Raw genomic sequence first — 26270 nt, forward strand, 5'->3', positions numbered from 1 at the left:
GACCTGGATGCTGTGAATATTAGAATGCCAATTGATTCCAATCTACAATAAAGTCTACGGTAGTAGTAAAGAATTATCACACAAGGTCAATTAAAAAATGCATTTAGTATATTATGTTTGTTACTATACTGAAACCGTTACTGAAATGATGCGCAAAATAAAAGAATGGATCCCATACAAAGGCAGGAATGGAGATGACATTTAACTTCTAAGAAGCACTAATTGGAAGAATAAAACATGTATTTCATTATATTATAAACAATACAAAAACACATTTCTTGCACAATTGAGATCAATAATTATTTTTATCAAAAGAAACCATAAAAAAACAAATCCCAAACTATTAAGCTGGAGAGCTGAAGCAAAGGAATCCTACGTACCAATTTTTTTTTTAAATCACTGCTTACACGTTTTTACTTCAGGGATTAAAAAGTCATTAATGAACTTTAAATTAGATAATAAAGTATGTGTTTTGAGATTTGTTTCGTTTAGAGTAAAAGCTAAGCGAGAGTACTCATCAAGTTCCACATTTAAATCTAAGCCAGCTTGCAAATCAAACTCCATCGTTAAAGCTAAAGAACCTAAGAGGTCAGTAAAGTTTGCTAAGTATATGGCAACTGCGGTTAAAGGTGTGCCCACACTGTCGCAGAATAGAAACCGAGTGGGTCTTTGGTCTAAATGAATAAGACAAACACAATGTGAGAAAGATGGAAATTTATGAAATGAATGAATAAAGAAATATATATGACGTAAAAATACAATGACTTTATCACGCTGTCAACATACGATTGACTCAAATCACTCTACACAACATTCACACATTGAAAATAAACAAAAATATGAAATCAATATGAAGTACAGATCCAAGAAACATCATGGACTGCAGATACTCATCAAACAGTATTCTATACTATAAGAGATTTACATAATCTCAAATATGAACTCCGATTAAGCTTCAAAATAATATTATGAACACAACTAAAATTCAAAATAATCTTATGGACACAACTATGGACACAACTAAGATTCAAAATAATCTTATGAACATAAAAATGCAATTGGAACAATAATTGAACCAAACATATGCTTCTAGACCCCTTGTACAGTCGCACGATTCCTTGGGTTGGCCCACACTCTTATCGGCCGCTCGCACCCTTTATGTACAGTCATACGTATATACACGTACAGACAGCACACAACACCCTTTTGAATTTGCTACGTCTACGTCCGTGGCACAAACATACTTACATACATACGTATCGACAGCACGCAGCCTTAAATACTCTGGAAACTCCAGACAGCTCTAAGCAACTTTAGACAGCTTCAGACAGCTTCAAACAGCTTCAGACAGCTCTAGTCAGCTCTAGTCATATTAACAGTCACAATCACAGTGACAGTCACAATCACAGCGACAGTCACAATCAGCTACAGTAAAACCAAATTGGTCATCATAATAGTTTCTGTAAAATCTCTAGATATATAATAATACTTTAAGCTCTAATAGTGACTTGTAATTCAAAGTTCAAATCTGCGTTGTAATAAATGCATTATTTCGCGATAAGACATTACCAACCAAATAACCTTCGCATATCAAATGAAATGTAAATTTAACACTTACCCCTATGGCTGGAGAAAAATGGAGAGCGTACACTCCTTGACGTGATCCAAAACGACCAGTGTCGATTTAGAAATCAATCTTACTTAAATCCATAGGAGAGTGAGCAAAAGTCAGGGTAAAATACCCGTGCATATCATGTTATTAATGTCCCTTTGTCGCTAGTAATTTCCGGCGAGGTACATGTTAATACAGGGGCTTACCTGGAGAAACACGTATTCACCCTAGATAACGCATGTACAACGAGAAATAGTCAAATAGTTCTAAGGCAAAACCAAGTTATTTTTTTGCCTAATTCAGTGACACACACGTTCATGTAAACTAATACCAAAACGAGACAGGTACAAATTAATCGATCGCACGCTATTAATCTTTCCTCCTCTTTCAAAAACAGAGACGAAAAATCCGAAATCTTAAAAGGGAATAATTAGAGATGTACAAGAAGATCATTACGAGAGGAACTTTGCTATTTACATAGACAAATAAAAAAATAATTGTAAAATCAAGTAAATCACACAATGCAAACAATGTTAAAACCATGCATCATAAGAAAGCAACTAAGGAAATGAAACACATGTTGTTGATTGACATAAGTAAGATTCAAATGAATGTCATTGTGCGTAATTTTAAAGTGACTGTTGCATGTTTCCTCAGTTTTAACTTCTTCAGAACACATTCCTGCTCTTTATAGTATGAGACGAACATGGTAAATTTATTCTGGTGTCTCTAACAATCATGCGTCCTTCGTGACTCATATAACATTTTGTACGTATCATTTGAGAACTACCTCCTCTACTTTTAACGTGAAATATTATAATATTGTTTCCGGATCATTTATTAAAAATATCACATTCTACTATTTCAGACTTACTGTACTGATATCCAGGAAGACAAATGTTATGGAGAAGAAGTATTTGGTAGGAACCATTAAGTCAGGAGTCCTGGTAAGAGTTCAGAACACTTATTTATTTCATGCAAACCTCGTAAATGCTTATACCAAAGAGACGTTTGTATACCTCATAATAAGCTTATATAATTTCGGTAGATTAACTATTCTGTATTCTTCTAAATCAGTAGATTAAAAAACTATACTCAAACAATACTTTATATTTTGCAAAAGCAGACAGACATCTTCCTAGCCAGTTTGCTCACCCAGTAAGGGTTAGGACCACTGTTTTATTTCCTGCAAACTTCATTGTTTACGTTTCATTAATTGCACGTTTGTATGCTTGATGGCCGAGAATATTTATTACGTTATTAAAATATATCCGTGCTGGTAATGTTGGTGAGGTTAATCAATAATCAGAGAGAGAGAGAGAGAGAGAGAGAGAGAGAGAGAGAGAGAGAGAGAGAGAGATTTCAAGTGAGATTTCAAGTGATTTCAGTTTGTCACTGCCATGCCAACATTATGTCTTTCAAGAGAGAGAGAGAGAGAGAGAGAGAGAGAATGCAATCTCCACCAAGGAGCAATTACGAGCATTTGATATGTGCAGCAAAGAAACCTTAGTCATATAAGTCAGATAAAAATCACACACACACACACACACACACACACACACACACACACACACACACACACACACACACACACACACAAGTTAAAAGCGAACGACACACACACACACACACAAGTTAAAAGCGAGTGATACTGTCTGGATACACAAAGGAATCATAGTGTGGGCTCAATAGTAACAAACAAAAGTGATGCAAGAAAGAGAAAGTTACATATCCGAAATATATTTTGATATAAATATACATACATGGTCTTGACCCAAAAGGCAACGAATATTGTGACTAACAGGTTATACATGGCTTAATTCATCGTCAGTAACCCTAGCTTTTTGCACGTATAGTACATCAATATTTTTCAGACGTAATACGTTTATAATGCTTTTGCAGACGGAACAATTTCACTCCATTACAATTAGCAAATTAATTAGCTGACCAATTATGAGTTTTTCAGGAACAAAATATATAAATAACTAAATAAATATATTTCCTTCTCAAATAACAATGAAAAATTGAATACACGAATCCATATAAACGTTGTCACATATATGGTTTCGTGCCATAACTTATAAATGTTGAGAATGACAATAAGCTCAGAGATATTTTTTATGATACGTTTTTCAGTTGTCGTATATAATATCTGCATTGTTTGTCAGTTTTTTTAAATATCATTGTATGATATTGTAATGTAATATTGTATGTTGCGCTTCACCTTGTCCATAATGAAGTTTATGTTATACTTGACCTGACTTATTGATTTTGTTATTCTTTAAATATCTAATACAAAGCTAAAATATTCTCTGTTTTTATGGGCTTAAAACTATGACTATTATTAATAGAAGTAAACATGTTTGTTTGTTTGGGTCTAGATATTGGTTACTGGCATTCCCCTGGCGTACTTGACATATTTATGTTATATATTATAATTTTAGTAACATACCTTCTAATTATAACTGATATTTTTATATTGTAGATATTTAGAACCTTGCAAATTGAAATTGCCCATTAGGTATTAGTTTTTATTTGAAAATATTAATTGTGACCTGAGGTCATGCAGAGTACTATGCAAGCTTGTTACTGGACAATTATTCATTCTTACTTTAAGATCTTGCAGAATCAAACCGTATTTTTGCTTTGTCTAGTAGTGCATTTGAGCTTGAAGTTAATCATTTAAATTATTTCGTTCAAGTGATTTTTCTTTGGAAATACAGAGTACTCACATAAAAAATATTCCTGGAAAAAGACATTCTATGGGATTTATAGTGAATTCTAACCTGGAATTATATTATTGTGATTCAAGAAAGGAATGTTGGTACAACACAATGATAGAGCCGACCACAGGCACATCAAGACGTTCCGCGTTGGATTTAATTTTTTCCACTGAAGTTTATTCAGAACTTTTATTATTAGGACTTGTGACTTTAATTCTGGTATTATTTTTGGGATTCGATCCGCAATGCAATAAGTTCTTTTTTTATTTTCAAGTTTTATTAAAGCAAACACATTATTGGTTGAATTGTATAAAGTTTGTTGGTTTTGATTCTTTTCTGTTACTTACTTGAAGACTATAGACTCGTAATATATGACTCCAACAATTTGTTCACGCACGTATAAACTCGCTTTTTAATGTCAGGCTGAATAGAATGTACATAGAACACGTGCATTATTTATAGCAGTCTTAGTTTCTTTGTTCAGCCATTGGTAATTATTATAATATTATGAAAATACATATATATTAAAATAGTTCAAAGGAAAGCTGGAAAATTAAAACGTATTAATTCTACAAATATATTTAAAAAGTTTGCAAAAATGAATACAAATCTGATCAGTTAATGTATGTATGCAAACAAGTATATTATTTCTTTATAAATAGCTTTTCTTTAATCGAGTAAAGAATCCGGACACAAACTGACGGATGGTCCAACCCACACACGTACGGATCAAGGTATGGAAGAGGGGATACTCATGTTACAGCGTTGCCAGCAAAGAAGGATGGGCTGCAATGAGTGTGGATACATATCAGCAGCAAATGAAGAAAAAAAAAACCTCAAAACAACCAACCAGTTGATTACATTCTTGACTAAATTATATTGTTTAAGACAATGCATTTACTACATCATGCGGTTTAGTCACTGATATTGTTACAAGAAGGAAGTGACAAAATGAAACTGGATCTGAAACAAAGGCAGGAAATAAAATAGCACGTTTAACATCAAATAAGCTCAGTTGGGATGAAGTGAATGTATTTCATTCTAAATAGTAGAAACTACATTTCCATCTCATTCTATCTTTCCCAGTTCTGACGTTTATTGGTAACATAAGAAGAAAATATACAAGAAACATCATATAAAATGCAAAACAATACAAATCACAAAAGAAGTTGGTGTTGTTGAAACAAGTTTGCCACATTTTTAATTAAATATTCCATGGAAGGCCGGTCTATAGCATGATTTTGAGTATTTAATTTGACGTTATGGATATATAACATTCTTATATTTTAAATGATACATAAGTTGTCATAGAAATAATAATTTTGCAAATTAGTTTATCGAGAAAACAATTATTGGAGACAATTTTCAATTGTCAATAAATCAGATAACGTTTATGTGAGGAAATAACGATATATTTCAAAAAAAGGTTGTACACTCGTATATTAGCAACTAAAAACATTTCAACAAGGGCTTTCCAGTTAGCCAGTCGTCTAGATTTTGATACAGTTATTTCAAACACAAAGCGAAATATATAAGTTAAAGAAAAACATATGCTGAAGTGTAATGTAATAATCTGTCTCTGTTTGTCTGTCTCTCTTTCTCTCTATTTTTCTCTCTCTCTCTCCTACACACACACACACACACACACACACACACACACACACACACATATATATATATATATATATATATATATATATATATATATATATATATATATATATATATATATATATATATATATATATATATATATATTTGTGTATATGTGTGTGTGTGCATGTGCTTGTCAGTGTCATCTTCATAATAGATACGGCACAATCATGTTTGGGTGACACAATTTAATGGAGAATAATATTATGTCATATTAGCGAATATTACAGATGTAAATCAATAGCATGATTTTGTCATATATCTATGCAAAGCATATCATAAGAATACAAAGTACACTAAGTAATAAGTTTATACAAGTATGTAATAATATTGTTTGACATTTGGAAGATAAACTGATACAAATAATGAAGTGATTACACAGAAAATGTTCAGAAATATTATGAAAGGAATTTGCATAATAATGAACTAGCAAGACAAAATGTATACCATAATAAGGGCGGTAAACTGGACATACAGAAAACATTAAATTTTGAGAACGGGAAGGAAGTCGTCTTGCTACAGTCATTATCGTCCTGGGAATCTATTAGGAAATACGCCTTCTTCCAATCAACTTGAAGGTGTACGAACAGTACAAAACGAACAGTAGAAAACTAATTTTAGGCCATTGTTAGCGCTTTTGTCTCTCACTGAGTTCTTGTTAAAAGCAAAAATACAAAGAAGTCGAACAATTAAAACAAAAATAGTTGAAATTGCAAACGTTTGCAAAATCATATTTAATCGAACTTCAGTTTAACGATGCTGTAAACCCGTTGATACTGACTTACATAGGAAGGAGTTCCTTTATATTGTGAGTTGTTGAACGGCCCAGATATTTCATTGTTTTTGTAATGCGAGTAATGACCATTACACTAATAAAACCAGGAAGAACTACTAAAACAATATAAAAAAGGGGAGTGAGCGAATGACGAGAAAAATGGACGAATTATTCAATTGAAAACGTGGTAGCGGTAAGAATATTATGATTTGCTGTGTGTGTGTGTATATATATATATATATATATATATATATATATATATATATATATATATATATATATATATATATATATATATAGATATATATATAGATATAGATATATATATATATATATATATATATATATATATATATATATATATATATATATATATATATATATATATATATATATATATATATATATATATATATATATATATATATATATATATATATATGTATGTGTGTGTGTGTGTGTGTGTGTGTGTGTGTGTGTGTGTGTGTGTGTGATATGTATGTAATCTAGGACCTACCATATGAATGTTTAATAACAAATGTTATAATTAAGGGCTCTATTTGTTGCTGTTATATAGCTATTAAAGATCTTTAGCATACTATACGTTTGTATTTTGCTCTTTGAGAGAAGAGGTTACTTTTATATTGAAGTGTTTATATTCGTGAAGATTTTAGCAATTTGTATATTGTTACAAACGTGCTTCCTCTCGGCACTAGTTTAGCCTGCACATGTTCTGACAAAGTACTCGCGGATATCAGGAATGCAAATTACAAAGAAATGTTCTCTTTATTTCTGTTTTACTTGGAGAAAACCCGCACTATATTTGTAATGTAAACTGTTTGCAATTAAATTGGAAGGATACAACAAAAAGAATAACATCCGGAAGAGTAAATATATTTTTTAACTTACATCATGATTTTTTTCAACTATTCTGTATTGATTTAAACTCACGAAACACAGCATGGCATAGTTTTTAAATTGTATGCAGTTGTTGATGTGGTTGTTGCTGCTTTTCCTCTTCTTCTTCTCATTATTATTATTATTATTATTATTATTATTATTATTATTATTATTATTATTATTATTAGTAGTAGTAGTAGTAGTAGTAGTAGTAGAATAGGTCTAATTGAAACCAGTAAAAACAATATAAAACTACTTCAACGATGTATATAAAACTTATAATAGGATGTATGAAAATGACGTGTTGGTGCACCTATACTGTTAATATATTTAACTGGTAATTTAGAGCCACCATTCCATAATACAGCCATGGAAGACAAGATGTTATGATAAATAAATAACCATGAAATGATATCTTACTGACAATAGCAATGTGCATAATAACTAAACGATTTGCACTATACTGATGGCAACCGAACAAACGTTTGAAGAGTAATAACTGTGTCGTTCAACAGAATGAACATTTTCAGGATATAAATGCATGAGGCTTTCTTATAGCTTATGTATATATGAATTAAATTATTTATAGTGTTTTTTAAATTCTGAAATCAAGTTAAAATGGATTGGGGCATTAAGCAGATTTTTTAAGTTATGTACACTAATAATAACTATATATCATAATACAGGTGCAATAACAGTAGCACCTGCCAATAATTTATACTCTCAACTTATTTAATTAAATGAAATTCTACTTGAATTTGTTTTCCTCAGCAATATTGACATCCTCTAGTACCTATGAGAGACTAATGAGCATAAATAAGCTCAGTTCCAAGAATCAGTCTGGCACTTAAAACTGTTTGAAGATGGATGTCGTAATTACTAGATATATATGTGATAATAATTGAAAGCGGATCATACACAAGTAGGTTTAATCGGTTCATACTTCCTTGAATTAATAAAAAACAAACTAAACATATAATCCTTTTAATTAAAATCAACAGTATAATAGTTAAATAGGCTCATAATTTGATAATATTCTTTTATTTAATGATGTATTAAATTTCAGTCTTTAAGCAGTAATAATACATGACAGTAAATCACATTGATATATTTACTGCAAATCATAGTAATTCACACCGGCTGACGTCAATATAAAACTGGGATCGGTTGAATGATGTTAGAAGCCAGAATGTGTTGGATGCGAGTCCAATTTGTTTCGCAATAAAAACAATTCTTAAATTAAAGTGTATAAATAAAATCTGTTTTACAAGACAAATTTCAAATTTCTATTTTGTAACGGTATACAGAGTTCATATCATATATTATAACATCTATACATTGATGAATTTAGCTCGATGTCGTTATGTTTTCACATCAAGATATGTCAGCAGATGATATTTATTATTCTTTTAAAGTGTAGCATTGTAGCATTAGCAAAGATATCCCAGTTATATAAAAAATGTCAAGTATTTGGTTCATTATTAAAATGTTAACGTAAGAAGTCTGAGTTTGAGTGATCCTTTATTCTAAATATAGTTCTCATTCATTGAGTATATGTACAGAAAATTAGTATACTTGGGCGTGGCTAAAACAATTGGGTCCATATAGGTATGTACCAAATAATATTCAAAACGGCCTGGCCAGGCAGTTTGCTGAATCGTAGTAACTGAAGAAAAAAATAATTATTTAAGCAATGTAACTATATATAAGTTATAGAATGATATTGTATTATCATTACAATAGCATTTGGCAAACGACGCACAAGATTGAACTCTATAGGCACACAAGATACGTCCTTAAAGGTTTTGTTTATATCACTATGCTAGTTCAATTGTCCGTAATAAGTAGGGAAGTAAAATTATAAAGAATAAAACTTTGGATGAGCAGGCCTAACATAAGTTTGAACATAAAAACACAAAAGGTTTCGAACTCCCGACCTCATGTCTGCCAAAAGTTCCACACATAAATAAAGAAAAATGTGTGTGTTCTGATAGAAGATGTGCTGCAACGTGAATCAATAAAATGTTTTTTAGTCTAAGATAAAGTTTCAACAGCTGGTTTTGATCCTGTTCATTATAGCAAGTAAACAATTAATTTAGTTTAATGTCCTCAATAATCATGCATCATCCATGTCTCATATAACATTTTGTAGATATCATTTTAGGACTACCGTCTCTTTCTTTAATACAAAACAATGTCATTCTGTTTTCATATGATATATTAAACAAAGTTTCCCATTCTACTATAACGGAATGTAAGGATCGTTTGTAGGTACTATTGTGGTCAGCTGACCTGGTAACTGTTGAGACCACTTATTTGTTTCCTTTTTACATTGTTGCTAACATTTTCATTAAATAAACATATCTGTACTGGGTGAAACACATACATCCTAAATAGTACGTGATTAAAATTAGAACAAACTTTCTGAACAATTTAGCGGTTCGCTGTAAAGACTTCCATAAACTCGGTGTACCGGTAGAAGCTTTCCCAACGAACAGTCTCGCACCTAGAAAGAATATATTAAAAAAAGAATAAAGTTAGTGTAGGTCCAAACCTATAATATATATTGCATTTAAAATCATTATACTCTTTCTATATGCCGAGAAAGTCTGGATACATTTCGACATCGAATTACCACATGCCGTGTACTATTTATGCATGGAAATATAAGGAAATATAACTGAATAAAGTGTTATATTTGTATCAAAATATATATTTACAAAGCTAATTCTCCAATGCAAGTAGTATTTATGAATTTAAGTTTACAAACGATACTTTGAAATCGTTTTACTGGAACAATTTTGTACATGTATATGTAGAATTTTATCATGACATTTGAATGGATAATTTTTATTGGCTAGAAGATCGTGTGGACTGTTAAAATTTCAGTATTTCTGTGGTCAAATCAAATTAGTTGGCCTTTCACAATGTAGAACACCTGTTAAATTTAAAACATTTATGACGAATGACTGCTATAAGTTGTGTTCTGCATTGAGAGTTTGTACTTTTTATACGAAACATCGACGAATACACATTTATTAAAAAGTCAAATCAGGCGAAGAACTCAAGCGGAGGGCAGTACTATATCGACATTATTGACTTCACTTTCAATATGATCGATTTAGCTGTATAATTTAAATTAAAGTTTAGATTACCTTTGGATAGTTTTGAGACCGTGGATTGTATGAAGTTCAATACCATGTTCAAGGCTACATTTTTACTAAAATTAATTCTGACTATTTTCTAAATAGAGTTGTATATCATTTTCTGAGGAGAGTGTATGAAGACATACTAGCAGTAAAACACTATTCTGAGCAAGTCACGAATTACTAAATATAGCTAAGTACAAATAAAGGCTATTGGAGTTTCTGATCGGTTTTCACCTGTATCAAACAAATTATGTTCTCATACATTAATTTTACAAGTTCATTGGAGATTTATTTTGTATATATCAAACCTAGATGGGACACGATTTGATTCACATATTGTATACTAATGTTAAAGACCTTATAGGCTAGGTTAAGGACTTGAGTAGTTATGAATATCTGCTGTTTTTATGTTAAACACATATTTCATTCATTACTTTCATAGCGGTAGGCTGTATTATATTGCTAAGTTCCTTTATCATTATCAAAATCATACAACATTTTAATCACATTTTAAATTTCATGAGTCTTAGGAAGTATGAAAAATGAGAACGAAATCTAATCTAAAACGTTGTTTCTAGACATAATTACAAATGAGATGACGTAGATTATGCAGATCTTTATTCAAGCAGAAATTCACCTAGCCACTATTAATAATAGGAAATAGCACAAAGACAGTTCTATAACAAAGTTATAAGAATCTTCTGTTATCTAGCATCTTTACCTTATTTGTACCATCAGTTATTACGTGTATGAAACAATTATCTACATTAAGCCGATCGGTGGCCTAGTAGTTAGAGTTTCCACCTCACATGCGTTAGGTCGTTGGTCTCATCACCGGCCGAGTCATACCAAAGACTGTAAAAATGGTACTAAGAGCTGCCTCGCCTGACGCACTAACAGCTGTCTCGTTTGGCGCTCAGCAATAAGAGGTTAGTGGTAGGACTAGTTGCCAATTGGTATCAGGATATTGTGACTGGGTGGGACGTAATGCTACATGTCTGCGGCATGATGTCTCAGTGCTAGACATCACTATAAACTGCCACACTGCAGACGTTGTAGCGATATGAATGAAAAAATGTTAAAGCTACGTTAAAAAGCCAAATTACACACACACACACAAATGCACAATCAACATCAAAATATAATCGCGTGAGTGGTAAAATGGCAAAAATAGGTCGACATACTTGTTCATTTGTCAGATCTCAAAGAAATTAGATACACTGTTTTTTTTTAATACGATATTGGTAAAGAACGTGGTTGTTAGTTGACCGATTCAATATGGTTGTTTCATAAGATAATGGGTACGGAACATGCATCTTAGATTACCGAGTCAATCATATGGTAGATATATTGCATACCGCAGTGATGTTCTCTGGTCTTAAAGAACTGTACATATTGTTTTGTTGATTTTCATAAAGCTGAAGCTTTTCATAGATGCCGCTACAGGATGTTCTGAAAAGAAAGGTTACGCCGCTAAAGTAACTCTATTGACATTTTTGAGAACTATGGGACATAGATTTCGTAATAAAGAAATTGGTCAGGGGTTCATCAGTTATGGAAACAAATGAGCACAATTTCAAATGATATCAACTAAATAGTATCACTTGCTTTCTGTACAATGAGGCACACTGAAATCAGCGATAGCATTGACCGTAGCTTGGTTTAACTTGACCGTTTCTAACAGAATGTTCTAAATTTGTAGCAAAAGCACGTAAAAATCGTTTGTACCTATAGTGATTGTCACGCTTGAAATACTGAATAGCTAAACGAATTTACGACTGGATTCCATGTGATCTTTTCAGGTATAGTTGTAGATGATAACGTCACCTATATGATGGTAGTAATTGTCTAGACCAAATGCTATCCTGTTCATTAAACGCTAGGATGTTGATAGATAATGTTCATACCAAAAACGGCTCAACATTATATTGACAAAGTCTATCTGGAGTTACAAATGCCGACATCTTGCCTAAATCTTTTTATAAGGTCAGCCATGGTTGTATATTTTGTTTTGTGAAATTTGTCAATGCAGACATCTATTCTTCGTGTCGGCAAAGTACATATCTTTGAAAAGATTTTCTTCTTAATAACATACTTGATCCACGGACAGTATTTTTAAAAAATAACTAGTTTAAAATGGCTAAAAGCCTGAATCGACCTTAAGTTTTGTCTTCAGACTGATGTCTCTACATATATTTGTAGATTGTCTGATAAGGGCCCCTCTTGCTTTAGCAACTCTCGTGTTATTTTCACCATCAATGTTGAATGGATCTGACAGCGTGCTTCCGAGATAGGTGAATGTAATATCCATTGCAAGACAGGTTTGTTCCATTTACTTTTGGGTTAGGCTGTCTGTAAGGCAATCGTATTGCGGGTTGGCGCATATCCCTGGCCTCTCGAGATTGATGTCACAAGCTGACGAGAAATGATACGTACTCTGTTCCATGTCATACTCTAATTTGTCATTCAGGGAGCAGTAGTCACCAAATAGGTCACAAACAATCATTTCCTGTAACATTGTTATCTCGTGTATTCTCTTCAGATTGAAGAGCTTGTCCTAAAGCTTGTATCCCATATTGATATCAGCGTCATAGGCACGGAAATAATCAAACAGTATAGCAGAGAACATGAGGCTGATATGGTTTGGGCTAACGCAGAGTTTTGCTTGATTTCAATAGTGACTGGAAACGGTCTAGGTGACTCGTTCTCGTTGATGATACGAACAATCATGCTACGATGAAATTGTTAGGGTAACACAATTTTACACCATCTTCCAAAGGGTGACTGTGGCTGTTACTTCTTTCTGTACGGTCAGCGAATGTCGCGCACAGGCTGCAATTCTGTTCATTTCTTTTTGAGTGCATGAACTGCAAATACCATATATGTAGTCTTTTATCTGTTGTCTTTCTTTTTTTATGAAGCCACTGACCATGGATTGATGTGGTTCACAAGAAGTTTCCCTCACATTTAGGTGAGTTTTGTCCGACTATTATGGACAACGATGGTTGTTGCATGACTGTTTGCTTTCTTTCTTCTTAAACAAATGGACTTTGGTAGAATCCACGTACTCTTGGCGTAAAGATCATTGAGTTATAATTGTCTGGTAGAGTCCAGTTAGGCCGGTACCATGTGCAAGCCTTTGCAGACGTATATTCCGTGTTATTTTCTATTTGACAGCAGATCAATTGGAGGATCAGCAAATAATGTCATAGTGTCCAATTCAATCGCCCCTCACTGATATATAACTGTTGATAGAAGATGTTGTTATTCTGCCCATCTTCAAAGTATCATTGTTTTGTCAGTGATCAGTGCTGTGCTATCAGCAACCAGTGTTAGAGACATTTCTGATGAATGTGGCCTGTAAATTGTCATCAAAGCATAATAGAAGTTCTTCATGCCATTCCTTTCTACGTAGGACTGAATATAATATGCCTTAATGCGCATCCGAAAGTCTAGAATCTTTCCTATGTTGCACTAGATAGCCGTTATGATATTATTTATGATTGTCAATAGTAATATGAGGCTCCGTAGCTTCGCGTAGGCCTCAATGTTAAATTTAGGTGGTTGTACCGTTACTTCAAGATTGATTGAGGGGTTGAACCGTAGCCTCAAACGGAAAATGTAGTAATGTGGGACTGTCTAGTCTCAAAGTTTTTTTTTATAAGGGACCGTCTAGCCTCAAGGTTACGGTACAACCCCTCAATCAATCTTGAGGTAGCTGTACAACCCCTTAAATTTAACATCGAGGCCAACGTGAGACTACGGTGCCGTTCAATACTGATTCTGCCTTCTTGAATAATCAAGTGCTAAACAGGCCTTCTCTAACCAATGATTCTTTTTCAGAAATCTCAATATGGAAGCAACAGTCTCATAAAACCGGTTTTGCTGTTCACGTGTCGTGGTACCAGTGGTTTGGAATGCAGCTGAGTACAGACAGCCTTTGAAGGATACCATGTTTCTCTCAACATTCCTCAGATAATATACAGATGGCAGCACATATCTTCAAACATGTTTTTATTTGGCAGATTTGTCACTTAAGGTCATGTGCTAGGGTAAATCCGGATACTGAACTTAGGGACTATAAGACTGTGGCAAATACAACATTCTGCACGTCTCATTCCATCGTCACTCGGACATCCTGCCCCTCTCATCCCCTGAATATGACATAGGAGTCACTACTTTAATTTTGGGTACATCGAAGACGTTGTGTTGCTAATGTAGAGTCCATTCGGATGCAAGCTTACCGGACACTGATGGTCGGTTGCGTCACCATTGTCGTGTCATTAGATATACGACCTCTAAGGAACTATTAATATCCCGTTCGCATGCTACGGTGGAGAGCATAAAGAGGACTGCTCAACAACAGTCCTGATTTGTGCCAAGGAAAATCGTTCCAATGATTTGAGCAGCATGTTTGCACGTGTACATCTACAGCTCTCGGTGTATATATACCTGTTGTTGTGCCGTTTGCTTAAAGCAATAGGAATGGGATGTATCTGGTTGGGGAAGGGAATAGTTAAGTGACGTACGCTCGAGATGGATGTAATGGAAAGTAAGTTGCTTAGTGGATGGCGATATGTTCTTACTTTACTTGCTATCGATATTCATAGCGAATGGTCATGATATATACCATGTCTGCCTGATCCACTATAATGGACTTCCCAGAGAGAACCAGGCCTAGCTATCCACTTTGGGTCAACATTCACATTCTGCATAGTCAACAGTTATTATGGCAAGCAATGCCTGATCTGACTAATTAATGTCAGGACGGCAACTCGTCGGGTCTCTTGTTGTGTTGGAGGAAATCCAGGATAACGTATCTCTCCTTAATTTAACAAGTTACTGGTGGATATGACCTTGTGTATAAAAGAATTAGCATGACGGAATGAACATTTTCATAGTAAATGGTAAAATCTTCCTAAAATGTGACAAATAAAACACATTTATGACAATTGTTTTGTACGCATATTTTATTTCAACTCTTTCATAAATAGTTGAATCAATCTTACTGTGGTTAACTAGTGCTGCTTTGTTAGGGCTTACTCTAGATGCAACAGCATTTAGGTTAAGTGCAAAGATGCTACGACCTCAAAGGGTTACTTGCGATGTATCGGTTATACTATTTTCCATATTATTTACTGTTCTTGCATTGACAATATTGTAAAAGAATGACCACAGGGTAAGTCCACACTTAAATCGTCTAAAATAGGAACATGTTTGGAAGTGCTTCTTCAGCAGATATATTTAAAAAAATCATAAGAGTGCATGTTTCATTTAGGAGATTGCTTAATACTAATAAGAAGGAAATATTATATGTTTGAAAGCTTTATTTCAGTATGTAAGATCAGAATGATCAGTATGGAGAATGTTTTCTGAGTTGTAGATCAAGACTCTTCCATACATGTTCATATCAAAACGAATTGGTATGCTATTTTTAAATGAAGCTATATTTTGGTTAGTGGAGTTAACAAAATAGTGCATTTTCAATGAATAAATTAATTTGCTAAAAGACTTTTTAAAAGCGCCTTTAAAACCAAGAAAATAGAGCAAACATAACTATTATAATCTGCAAATATGTTAAATTATTGTAGGTGATTCTATGCTAGAACTAAAACCAAGCATGGATGTTGACATCATAACATAATGTGAGAGGACGCGATGATCGAAAAATTAAAAAAAGAAGTATTGCTTATAAAAAGACAATTCGGCTGGAGGTATTAAGTATTCAGCTCTTTTGAAGGAAAATTGAAAAACTAGTTTCAGTGCTCAAATACACCGATCATCTTCATAGGTATAACTACAAAACGAGATAGTAACCCAAAAGACGATGTATGCAGACGACATGGTGTTGCTGATGTTCGTGTTCCACAAGAAAGGCGTTATAATCTTGAACATCTTTTCGACTTGAGATTACATGTTTTGTGAGGTCTTATTCCTTGAGAAGGAAATTCTTTTGTCCCTTCTCTAAAAGGACCAGTCACTCATCTGATCAAAACACATATCTATAATCTGTCAAAAACGAGTTGTCTTTTAAAAATCTCCACTTGATAGATTGTAATTCATGCAAACCTATGCTGGAAACGTAAGTGCCTGCACAAAGATATACAAACAAAGCGGGGTGGAATTCGCTGGCACGGCAATCGTTTACAAATAATTATGAGCTACAGAGAACAGAATCGTACGATGGTCAATTGAGGTTTACATTGGTTGGTGAGACAAATGAACACAGATCCAATGACTATCATGGTCGTTTCGTCTTTTGTATTTCTTCCAATACAGGTAACACGATGAGAATCTAAAGGGAGATAATCCTCATTCGTGAAAGTATTAACTGAAGTCCCCCTGACGATCACGATCAGATCTCCGTTTACGTCATTACAATGATAGTTTGACATGTTCATAAGTTTGTTTTTCAATCTTTCCATCTGGGGAATCTACGACTTTTCAAATCCCATTTTAGGTATTGTGACATTTATGTTGTAGTGTGAACCCAGAGTTCATTGTCGATCGAGAAGTTGGTAATGTTGTCTTGAATGTCTTGCATGCAAGTTTTAGTAGATTAACCATGTTCCTATTGATTTCGTGTGGGTAGGGCTTGATGTAAAATTGTTACAGTTAATTGGGTGGCTCAGTTGGACGCGGTTATCGTATGTCGACACCGGGTGGTTACCGTACATTCTAAATTCTAAATAAGCAATGTGCTTTGACCACATAACCCAAGCATAAATGAAAATATATTTAAAATGGGGTAGGAAAAAATCAGACTAACCGTCTTTGACATAAAACTGCTTCATATAAAACCAGTACGGATTATACGACATCGATTCTAAATACAGTCTGAAAATGTACAATGTTCTAAGTTTTTAGGGGAGTGATTTTCGTGGTGATTTACGTGATTAGCTCCAACAGAACCTGTATATCGGCTGACCAATTTGATTACAGTAAAACTATGTATGAGAGCGGAAATAAAAGCGGACTGTTGACGTCTCTTTTTAGTGACAATTAGACTATTAAAACCATAAAAAGTATATGGCCCAAAGGAAATGTGTTAGTCGCGGGCTAGTTGACTAACGATAATTTCGAGCCATGCATTTCCAAAAGTTTGTTTTCTCAATTTTGAAATGTTTTAAAATATATTTTGATTCTTGAATTTAAAAACTGAAAAATGGTATTGTTTTGAACCGAAAAAACTATTTGTTCTATTTTAAGACTGTTCTGCATTAACGGTTGACTATAATTTCAAGGCTAATAATAGCAAATATAGATATGTTTTCAAGATACATTGTAGACTTTTCAAATAGGATCACGTGAACGTATTTCAGTAGATCAATTTGGTGTTGTAGGTATGGGTTCATGCAAACATTTCCGCTATAGGCGTTGTTAGTATGTGTTCTGTATGATAACAAGGTTACAGGGGAGAAATACCTTGCCAAATCAATGCATGCAAATTATAATTTCCTTGCAGAACAGCTTGCTAGAGTTTTGATATGCAATTAGATTTACTCAGAAATTTGTTAGTCCCTAATACCGTGACAAACATTTGAAACTGTTTACTCGGCGTATTACCCTAATATTCAATTTGCTGGTAAGTACTATTTATTTGTTAATACCCGAAGGCTACTTTTCAAAGTAAATCAAAACTATACCAGTTCTATCGAACTATTTGTCTGCCATTCTGAACTCTCGTAGATGAGGCCAGGCTCATTAACAATGCCTGAAATACTATAGCAGTATATAACACTAGCCATTATTAATGTTGCCACATGATTTTGTAGCAGTGTAAAACACTAGTCTTATTTAATGAAGCTGATATATACTACTAATCTATAAACTACAAATACTTAATGAAGTCCCGAGATACTCTAACAATGTACAACATTAACCTCACTTAATAAAGCCCCGAGTCACTTCAACAGTGCATAATACTAGGCTCACGTAACGAACACCTGACGTTAGACGCTCCAATACATAACATTTTAAAGCTTCACTTTACCTGGACTTGGCTATTAACTACAAAAAAGGAAGATGTCAGTTTAGAGAACCACTAATATGAAGACTTACTTTGCTGGGAAAACAATCTCCTCATATATTGGTGCTTCGTCATCTCTATCAATACCCAAGTGATCCTTCGACTTTTGCTATAAAGAAGAATAAGACAGACACGAATACAAACGGATCAGCACTAGATACTCTATTTGGTTATGAATAATGAATTTATATATGTGAACCACGTGAACCCAGCATTTGTTGTACCAGCAAATACGAGACTACGCAATGGACTTTGAATCATTAATATAAGAAGGAGAGTAAATTGTGTTCAAATGATAAACAACCATGCATTCAGTTATGATTTTCCATAATTGAATATAATTAGTGTTTGTTATTGTTCAACATTCTGAGATGGATTGAAAAGGAAAAGAAGAAAATATTTCAAATAACAGATTCTAAGTATTGTAACCCACAATGTTTTGTACAACCAATTATCAAACAATGTAACATACATTAAATGTGGTCTAAGGTTCGATACCCGGCCGAGTCATACCAACGACTTACAAAAATGGTACTAATAGTTGCCTCTCTTGGCGATCAGAGTTAAGAGGTTAGTGTTAGGATTGGACGGCCAGGAGTCAGGATAATGTGACTGGGTGGGACATCATGCTACATGTTTGCGGTATGATGCCCCAGTGCTAAACATCACTATAAACTGTCACACTGCAGACATCGTAGCGATATGACTGAAAAATTGTCAAAGCTACGTTAAAATCCAAATAACACACACATAATAAATGTGTCAGCAAACCATTCAACTTTAATGGACATATGCATATTAAACATTATGCAGTTTCCTCCTCTAATCCTTATGTTCAAAATATACTTTATCAATGCTGTTCGCTGTAGTCACTGCATTGCTCAACATAAATTCTTTCGAAATTGATAATGAAGTACCAGGTTACAACTGCTTTCCATTCCCCCAATGCAGAACGAGAGTGCTGCAAAATATCACATGATATGCTCATCTCTTAACCTTTTCCCTAAAATGACCTTATTTACCTCTGAGCTTGAGACCTGACAACTGCATTACAATGTGTGAAACGTAGATAAAGTGGCATTAAAATATATGTAGGGGTTAAAAAGTGTCCACCCTAGATAAAGAAACAATCCACTGAATTATTTTTTCCTCGTTGCTACCTTGGCTTTGAGGTCGGGGTATAAATGATACTGCGGGTGTTGTAAAATCAAAGTGTATAACAGGCTTAAGCTTCATTACAATTCCTTTGTTTGTTCAAGAGCTGTATCAATACATGGATAGAGGTCACTGGTGTACACTTTCCCTTACCATGGCGTTGACCTTGAGACAGTGGACGTTGTTATGTTGTATGATAGTTAAGCTATTCATGATGTGCAATTAGTTAACGTTTTATTACAAATATCTGAAGTAGTTACAACATTATATTCCAGACAAAGGTTTCAGTTAATATGACCTTCACATTGAGGCAGAACTCATTGATATGTTGTGTGTCACACCATCTATACACAAGCTATAATTTGATTTATTAAACTACCTTCAGTGCTTCAAAAGTGTTTTGCGCTTGAAAAGACTGATGGATTGAGAATATAATTCCGGATCATTTAAAGACTTATTTAAAAGAAGAGTCCTTAACCATTCAAACATTGTATGGTTCAAACTATCAACTAGACTCAGTTGAGTCTTAACAAATAGCAAAGAAAGGCATCTTAAACACAAGGAATATCTCATCTCTGTCATATACTACACATTTGTAAGTCAATGTTTGCACTTAATTTGAAAATATGAACTGAAGGAGGGTTTCGGTAAAGATGAAGAAGCTTTTATTTTGCTGGCGAAATGGCTCTCGCATCACAGCTGCTTTGTAGTTTCTCTGTTTATAAGAAATCTATTCCACAGATAACCAATATATTCAATATGCTGAGAAGGATGGCATAACATGTTATAGTAGTGGAGTACCTGCAGTACCTGAGCTAGATCCAGGTTTTATTTATATGACGTATTTGAAATAGAGACACCCAGAAATGTTTGATGATGACAACCCCTTTTGACACTAGTTCCAGTAAAACAACAGACAGAAACTTACCAAATATCGTAGTTACATTTCTGCAGTAATGGCCTTGTCATTGACTAAGTGAACGTTAAGAAAATAAGCAGGGAAATGAAAATAAACAAAACAAGTAAATAAATAAAAAGTGTGTACCATGCATGAACAAATTTCCACAATTAAATGGATCAAAAACTAAGAAAGTAGAGAGGTTAAAAAATAAACAAGTTTAAGCAAATGCCAATAATTAAAAGTGCACTCTACAAACAGTAAATAAGCATTGCTTTTGTGGAATAAATAATGAAAATGCAGGTGTTAGGCAGGAATAATTAGGATTAGGCAAATCAAAATGTACTATGTTGGAGAAAAGGAAGTTTGTACGGAACATACATTTTGTCATGATCCAAATGCATATCAAGTTTCATGAATACGTCTGAAACTGACTAGGACATTTCAGCCATTGTAATGGATAGACAGATGGTGGACACAATTTGTAATACAACTAAAAGTCCTACTCTGATAAAGCTCAATCTGACATGAGAAAAAGTTTAATGAAGCTATTTCCAACAACACAATGTATGCCACTTCTCATGAAGATATCTCAAACAGTTAAATATGTACTAAATTTCACGAAGATATATCAAACAGTGCAGGAGATATGAAATGAAGGAAGATAAATGGATAGATAGATGAACAGAGATTTTGTTATAAAAATGGAAACAAGTCTGCAAATGCTCACGAGGCAGATCTATTTTGTAGGACATAAATAAATCCATTAGTCTAAAAAAAAACATCAAGTTTCATGAAACTATTTCAAATGGTTCAGGAGAGATTAAGTAAAGAAAAGTGTCATGAACAACAGACAAGCGGACACAGGTTCGTCCCTCCACACGTCTGTGTTTGGAAGGCAAGGTATGGGTCGTATAAAAAGGAGATACTACTAAAATATAGTGCAAATGGGCAATGCTAACCTTGCGGAGAATCATGCTAATGTATCCTGCAACGAGAGCAGCCATCTGTTCCCCACCTGCGTCTGCACTGAATAATATGCATCTGCATGGTGACCAAAGTCCTGAAATTATTAAACATCTTATGCTAGAATCCACCGAAAGGGCTTTTGCTCTGCTTGCTCCAAACTAATTGTAGGCATTGAGAGGAAAGATGTGGCTTTACATCCTTTGATTTATTTTAATATCTGAGTACTGAACTGATCATTGACAGTCTTTAGAAACTTCAGCATAAAAAATATGTCAATCTTTATATATATATATATATATATATATATATATATATATATATATATATATATATATATATATATATATATATATATATATATATATATATATATATATATATATATATATATACTCTTAACACTAGCATGATTTATATGTTCATTTAAATGTGCATACTCTACGAGGTACTTTATTAAATACCCTAGATCAAAACCAGATCCACTTCAAGAGGAAACGTGGTAATATTTAATTGTAAATGATGGACAGGATGGTTGTCATTTGGAGGTTTAGTTAGCATCATTTGAATATTGGATCAAGGATATAATGCAAAAGGGGTTTTGTTTAAGTCTATGTGAATACAACCATTTTTTTAAGGAGAAGTAGCAAAAACATGATTTTCAGAGTGAGCAATATGGCTGCCATATTGTACATGATATTGGTACAATGTTCGTTTTGCCAATTAGTAATCACAATCTTTCGGTGAAAATCCCACTTTGATATGATCATCGATTTAGGAGTGGTAGAGAAACGATTTTTAAAATGACTGCTATGGCGGCTTGGATTTCTGAGGGGCTCCATTTTTATGTTGGACCGACTAGACTTTGGAATGTTTTTAAATTTAGGTGGTAATTCTTTGCATAGTGCAGGAACACTTGGAATACCAAACTTGTGAATGGTAAGAAAAGTTGGACGCAAGATGTCGGACGCTGGATAAAAGGCTGTGTTTGACGCTAGTCTGATCTATAACCCTTGTAGCTAAGAATAAAAAACATGTAGTGATTGCATTTAATTTATGCCAAAGTAAAAATAGCTGGATAGTTTATCCTCCTTTATGACAATTCAACCTGACAACATTTACAGCAGTAATGTGTTGTGTTTTTCGAGTGTTTAATATACAGACTGTATTAGATTCTGTTATTCTAAATTCCATTTATAGCACAGATCGATTATAAATTCCAATGGATAACTATTAGAAACAGGAGAAAGATATCTGAATAATGGACATAATACAGGTTGCAAAACAGGTATATAGCCTGCAGGTCACGCTCATTTCAGATAATTGTTGTATAACGCATAATTTACTTCCCGGTCAAAAGGCTAAGTAAGCACACAACATTATGAACTATCTACGCTTCATACTCATTAATTCAATATATGGACTTTCTCCCATTATAAAACACGTCGTGATAAAACGATTCTGGAAATAACGGTCTAACCTCATGGAACCCATGACGAAAATCACACAGATGCATATATTTATATATGATAAACTTAAAAAAAATCTTAATAAATATTTCCTATGACTGTGACCGTGACCTCAAGATCCAAAATATGATATGAATCCATAAAAGAGTTTAAAATTATAAACAAATTCAAACATTGAAACAAACACATGACACAATGTTGATGCTAATGCAACTACTGTCAGAAATAACCACTGCTGTGTCTCACTTTCATCTAATATGTGCTCACCAAAGCATCTCCAAATGCATTGTTTTTGCAATACATCAAAAGACAAAAGTATCAACAATCGTGACTTACCAAGCTAAAGCTGTTTGGAGAGGCTGCCCAACGTTTGACCATACTGATGGGCCAAGTCGTTAAAATCTGAAAAGCAAACAAAATTGATAGGTGCTTATATAACACCGATGCCCCAGTCAAGTTCCAAGTCAAGTCTGAAAATTTAAATACAGGCCTAGGTCACTCGTAATATTCAAGCACATAACAAATTTGTTTTGAACCAATTAATTTCTTTAAAAGGTATTGAACACACACACACACAAGATGTGATTGATGTGATATAACAAGACGTGACATTGATAAGAGAATTACAAACGGTTTAGCTTGAATCTATATGTTTCTATTAACATTGACTGAGACGAAGTACTGATAAAATATATGGCTTGAAGATGAAACGAACTGATCAGCTTATGGTAGAATATATGTCCAGTAATATTGTTACTTATGGTCCTTGATACGAATGTAAAAATCGCTTTATATTATCTTTGACGTTGTAATTTGATTTTATTTCGTTATATTTCATTAGAAAAACCATATTACCTTAAACATTCAAGGAGGAACTTTTTGGGATTTCCTTTACAAAGCATATTTTACTAATGTTTCAAGAGTCTCAGTAAAATACTTTCAGACGAAGGGAGATAACTACTATAGCGAATAGTCATTTACTTCTATCTGAGTCATGCAAATCCCAGTAGGCCAATGACAAAAAAATGCCATAATGCCCATCCGTTTTATTATTTTGCTCTTTGTGAATATATATTTAAAGTTCTAAAGGAAACCTTTTCATTAATTCTAGTTCAGTTTAACTATTTAGCTGCCACTTAGTTTTTGAAACTATGTTTTTTTTCTGGTGTTTACCAGGCTTCTCTTTAGTGAAATTGACGGTTTATAAGTTCATGAATGATTCGTAGCGAATATAATCAGCAACAAACATAACTGTTTATATTTTTGGCACTATCCCATGACATCTTAATTAGAGATGACTATCTACTAAACCACACACTTTGAAATAGATCTAATTAGCAAAATTCACATACATTTTATGTGACTAATCAGATTTTTACTACATATATTAGTATGAAGAAAGTGTTTCTGCAAAGAGATTTCAAGATTTTGATACAATAGCTTTAAATTATTTTTAAAAAATCCTCACCATTAGGTTGGTGATCTAAATCTAATTTCAGTGTAATCTAACGAAGGATTGTAAATGTAGTGCCATCATTGTTAAATGCTTTGGTATTGAAAATTAGCCCAGCAGTTGACCTATTTATAAGTATTTAACAAGGTCTAATTCCAAATGTTGCCTTAGGTGAGTTGTGGAGGAAGTGATGTCAATGGTCACTATTGAAAAATATACTGAACAAGGAAGACAATGTACTATGTAGAGATATGTCATAACACATTTTCTTTAATTTTGCGTATCTAAAAGGGAACTGTTAAAGATAATATTTATCATATTTCTCTTAAACGTATCGGTCGAGATCATATGTCGCAGCTAAGCCTGTGACATGTTGGCACTATGTCACCCTAGACAGCATTCATTCCTTCTAGACTAGTAGGAATATTCATTTGGAACTGTAAATGGGGCCACCATTCTACTTGAGCAGTCCGAGTTCTCAAGTGCTTGGAGTAACTATCCCCATTTGCTAAGACAAGCACCAAATCATCCATATACCAATTCGTTTTTCCCTGACTTTGATCAATATTTAAAAAATTAAAACGTTATGTTTTTCTTCCATATTTTTGCCAATTTTGCGGAAGCGTGTTAACCATTTAAGAACGAGTACACGCTGTTTTCTTGACTGAAAGGACTCCAAGCCAAAACACCTTTAGCATGATACTGATACCTACCTCTTTGGTGTTTTCATCCACTCACACTACACTTCCTTATTAATACCTAAAAGATACCTTTTTGGTGTTTTCATCCACTCGCACTACACTTTCCTTATTAATACCTAAAAGATACCTCTTTGGTGTTTTCATCCACTCGCACTACACTTTCCTTATTAATACCGAAAAGATACCTCTTTTGTGTTTTCATCCACTCGCACTACACTTTCCTTGTTAATACCTAAAACATACCTCTTTGGTTTTTTCATCCACTCGTACTACACTTTCCTTCTTAATACCTAAAAGCCGTGGGACAAGTTTACTCTTCCCCTTCATCTTTTCCTTCAGAAAGAAAATATTAGGTAGAGTTATCTGTCATAATAGCATTGTAAGGTAAATGGTGTTAAACAAATGAATTACAAATTAGAAAAGAAAGAAAAAACAATATGCCTCAAACGTTTACCATATGTGTTTTGAAAACATTCCATACCCATATCACTCTTATAATATTAAATTCAATAGTCTCTCAAAAACATGTTTCAAATTAAAGTAAAACATTATTTACTCAAGGAATTCTTTGGTTCATAGTTGCTGCACTCTGTAAATAATATTACATTTGCAAATGACAACAACCCTCCCCACTGACTTCCAAAAAGAAAAGGAAATGTAGAGATAATGATGACATATACTCCACAGTGATGATGTCAGCAAACCATATTTTACAACAATTGTACAGCACTCTATTGTAGTACAGCGTATGCTAATAGCCTATGCTTTGAAACACTCTCCGTTGTAT

At 33.5% G+C, this 26270-nt stretch overlaps 2 protein-coding genes across 3 annotated transcripts in view; both read right to left on the reverse strand.

Annotated features, from left to right (window-relative positions):
• Positions 1-9929: 9929 nt before the first annotated feature.
• Positions 9930-26270, reverse strand: part of LOC149793975 (talin-2-like) — a 43230-nt gene continuing 26889 nt past the window's right edge. Inside the window, exons 8-13 of one of the 2 annotated variants that reach the window (XM_089966489.1) lie at positions 25727-25816; positions 23666-23731; positions 21857-21957; positions 18874-18950; positions 12171-12264; positions 9930-10169 (exon numbers count right to left, since the gene is read on the reverse strand). The gene's annotated coding sequence lies outside the window, so the exon portion shown is untranslated. Of the gene's footprint in view, positions 10170-12138; positions 12265-18873; positions 18951-21856; positions 21958-23665; positions 23732-25726; positions 25817-26270 lie in introns of both variants that reach the window. The other variant, XM_089966488.1, reaches the window with a different exon arrangement.
• Positions 10097-25810, reverse strand: LOC149793976 (talin-1-like). The gene is made up of 4 exons (XM_089969076.1): positions 25727-25810; positions 23666-23731; positions 18874-18950; positions 10097-10169 (listed from the first exon to the last, which is right to left on the reverse strand). The coding sequence occupies exons 1-4, from the start codon at positions 25808-25810 to the stop codon at positions 10097-10099; spliced, it is 300 nt and encodes a 99-aa protein (XP_089825202.1).

This window comes from Sinohyriopsis cumingii, chromosome 8 (assembly GCF_028554795.1).
Source record: "Sinohyriopsis cumingii isolate HCF-2022 chromosome 8, ASM2855479v2, whole genome shotgun sequence".
NCBI classification, from domain to species: Eukaryota; Metazoa; Mollusca; class Bivalvia; order Unionida; family Unionidae; genus Sinohyriopsis; species Sinohyriopsis cumingii.

Excerpts from the sequence above, each read along its gene's own strand:
- LOC149793976 (XM_089969076.1), bottom strand. The coding sequence starts at position 25,810 with ATGAAGGGGAAGAGTAAACTTGTCCCACGGCTTTTAGGTATTAAGAAG. Across the intron at positions 23,732-25,726 it reads TGGATGAAAAAACCAAAGAG|ATTTTAACGACTTGGCCCAT; the intron begins GTATGTTTTAGG and ends TTTGCTTTTCAG. Across the intron at positions 18,951-23,665 it reads CTCCAAACAGCTTTAGCTTG|CAAAAGTCGAAGGATCACTT; the intron begins GTAAGTCACGAT and ends TCTTCTTTATAG.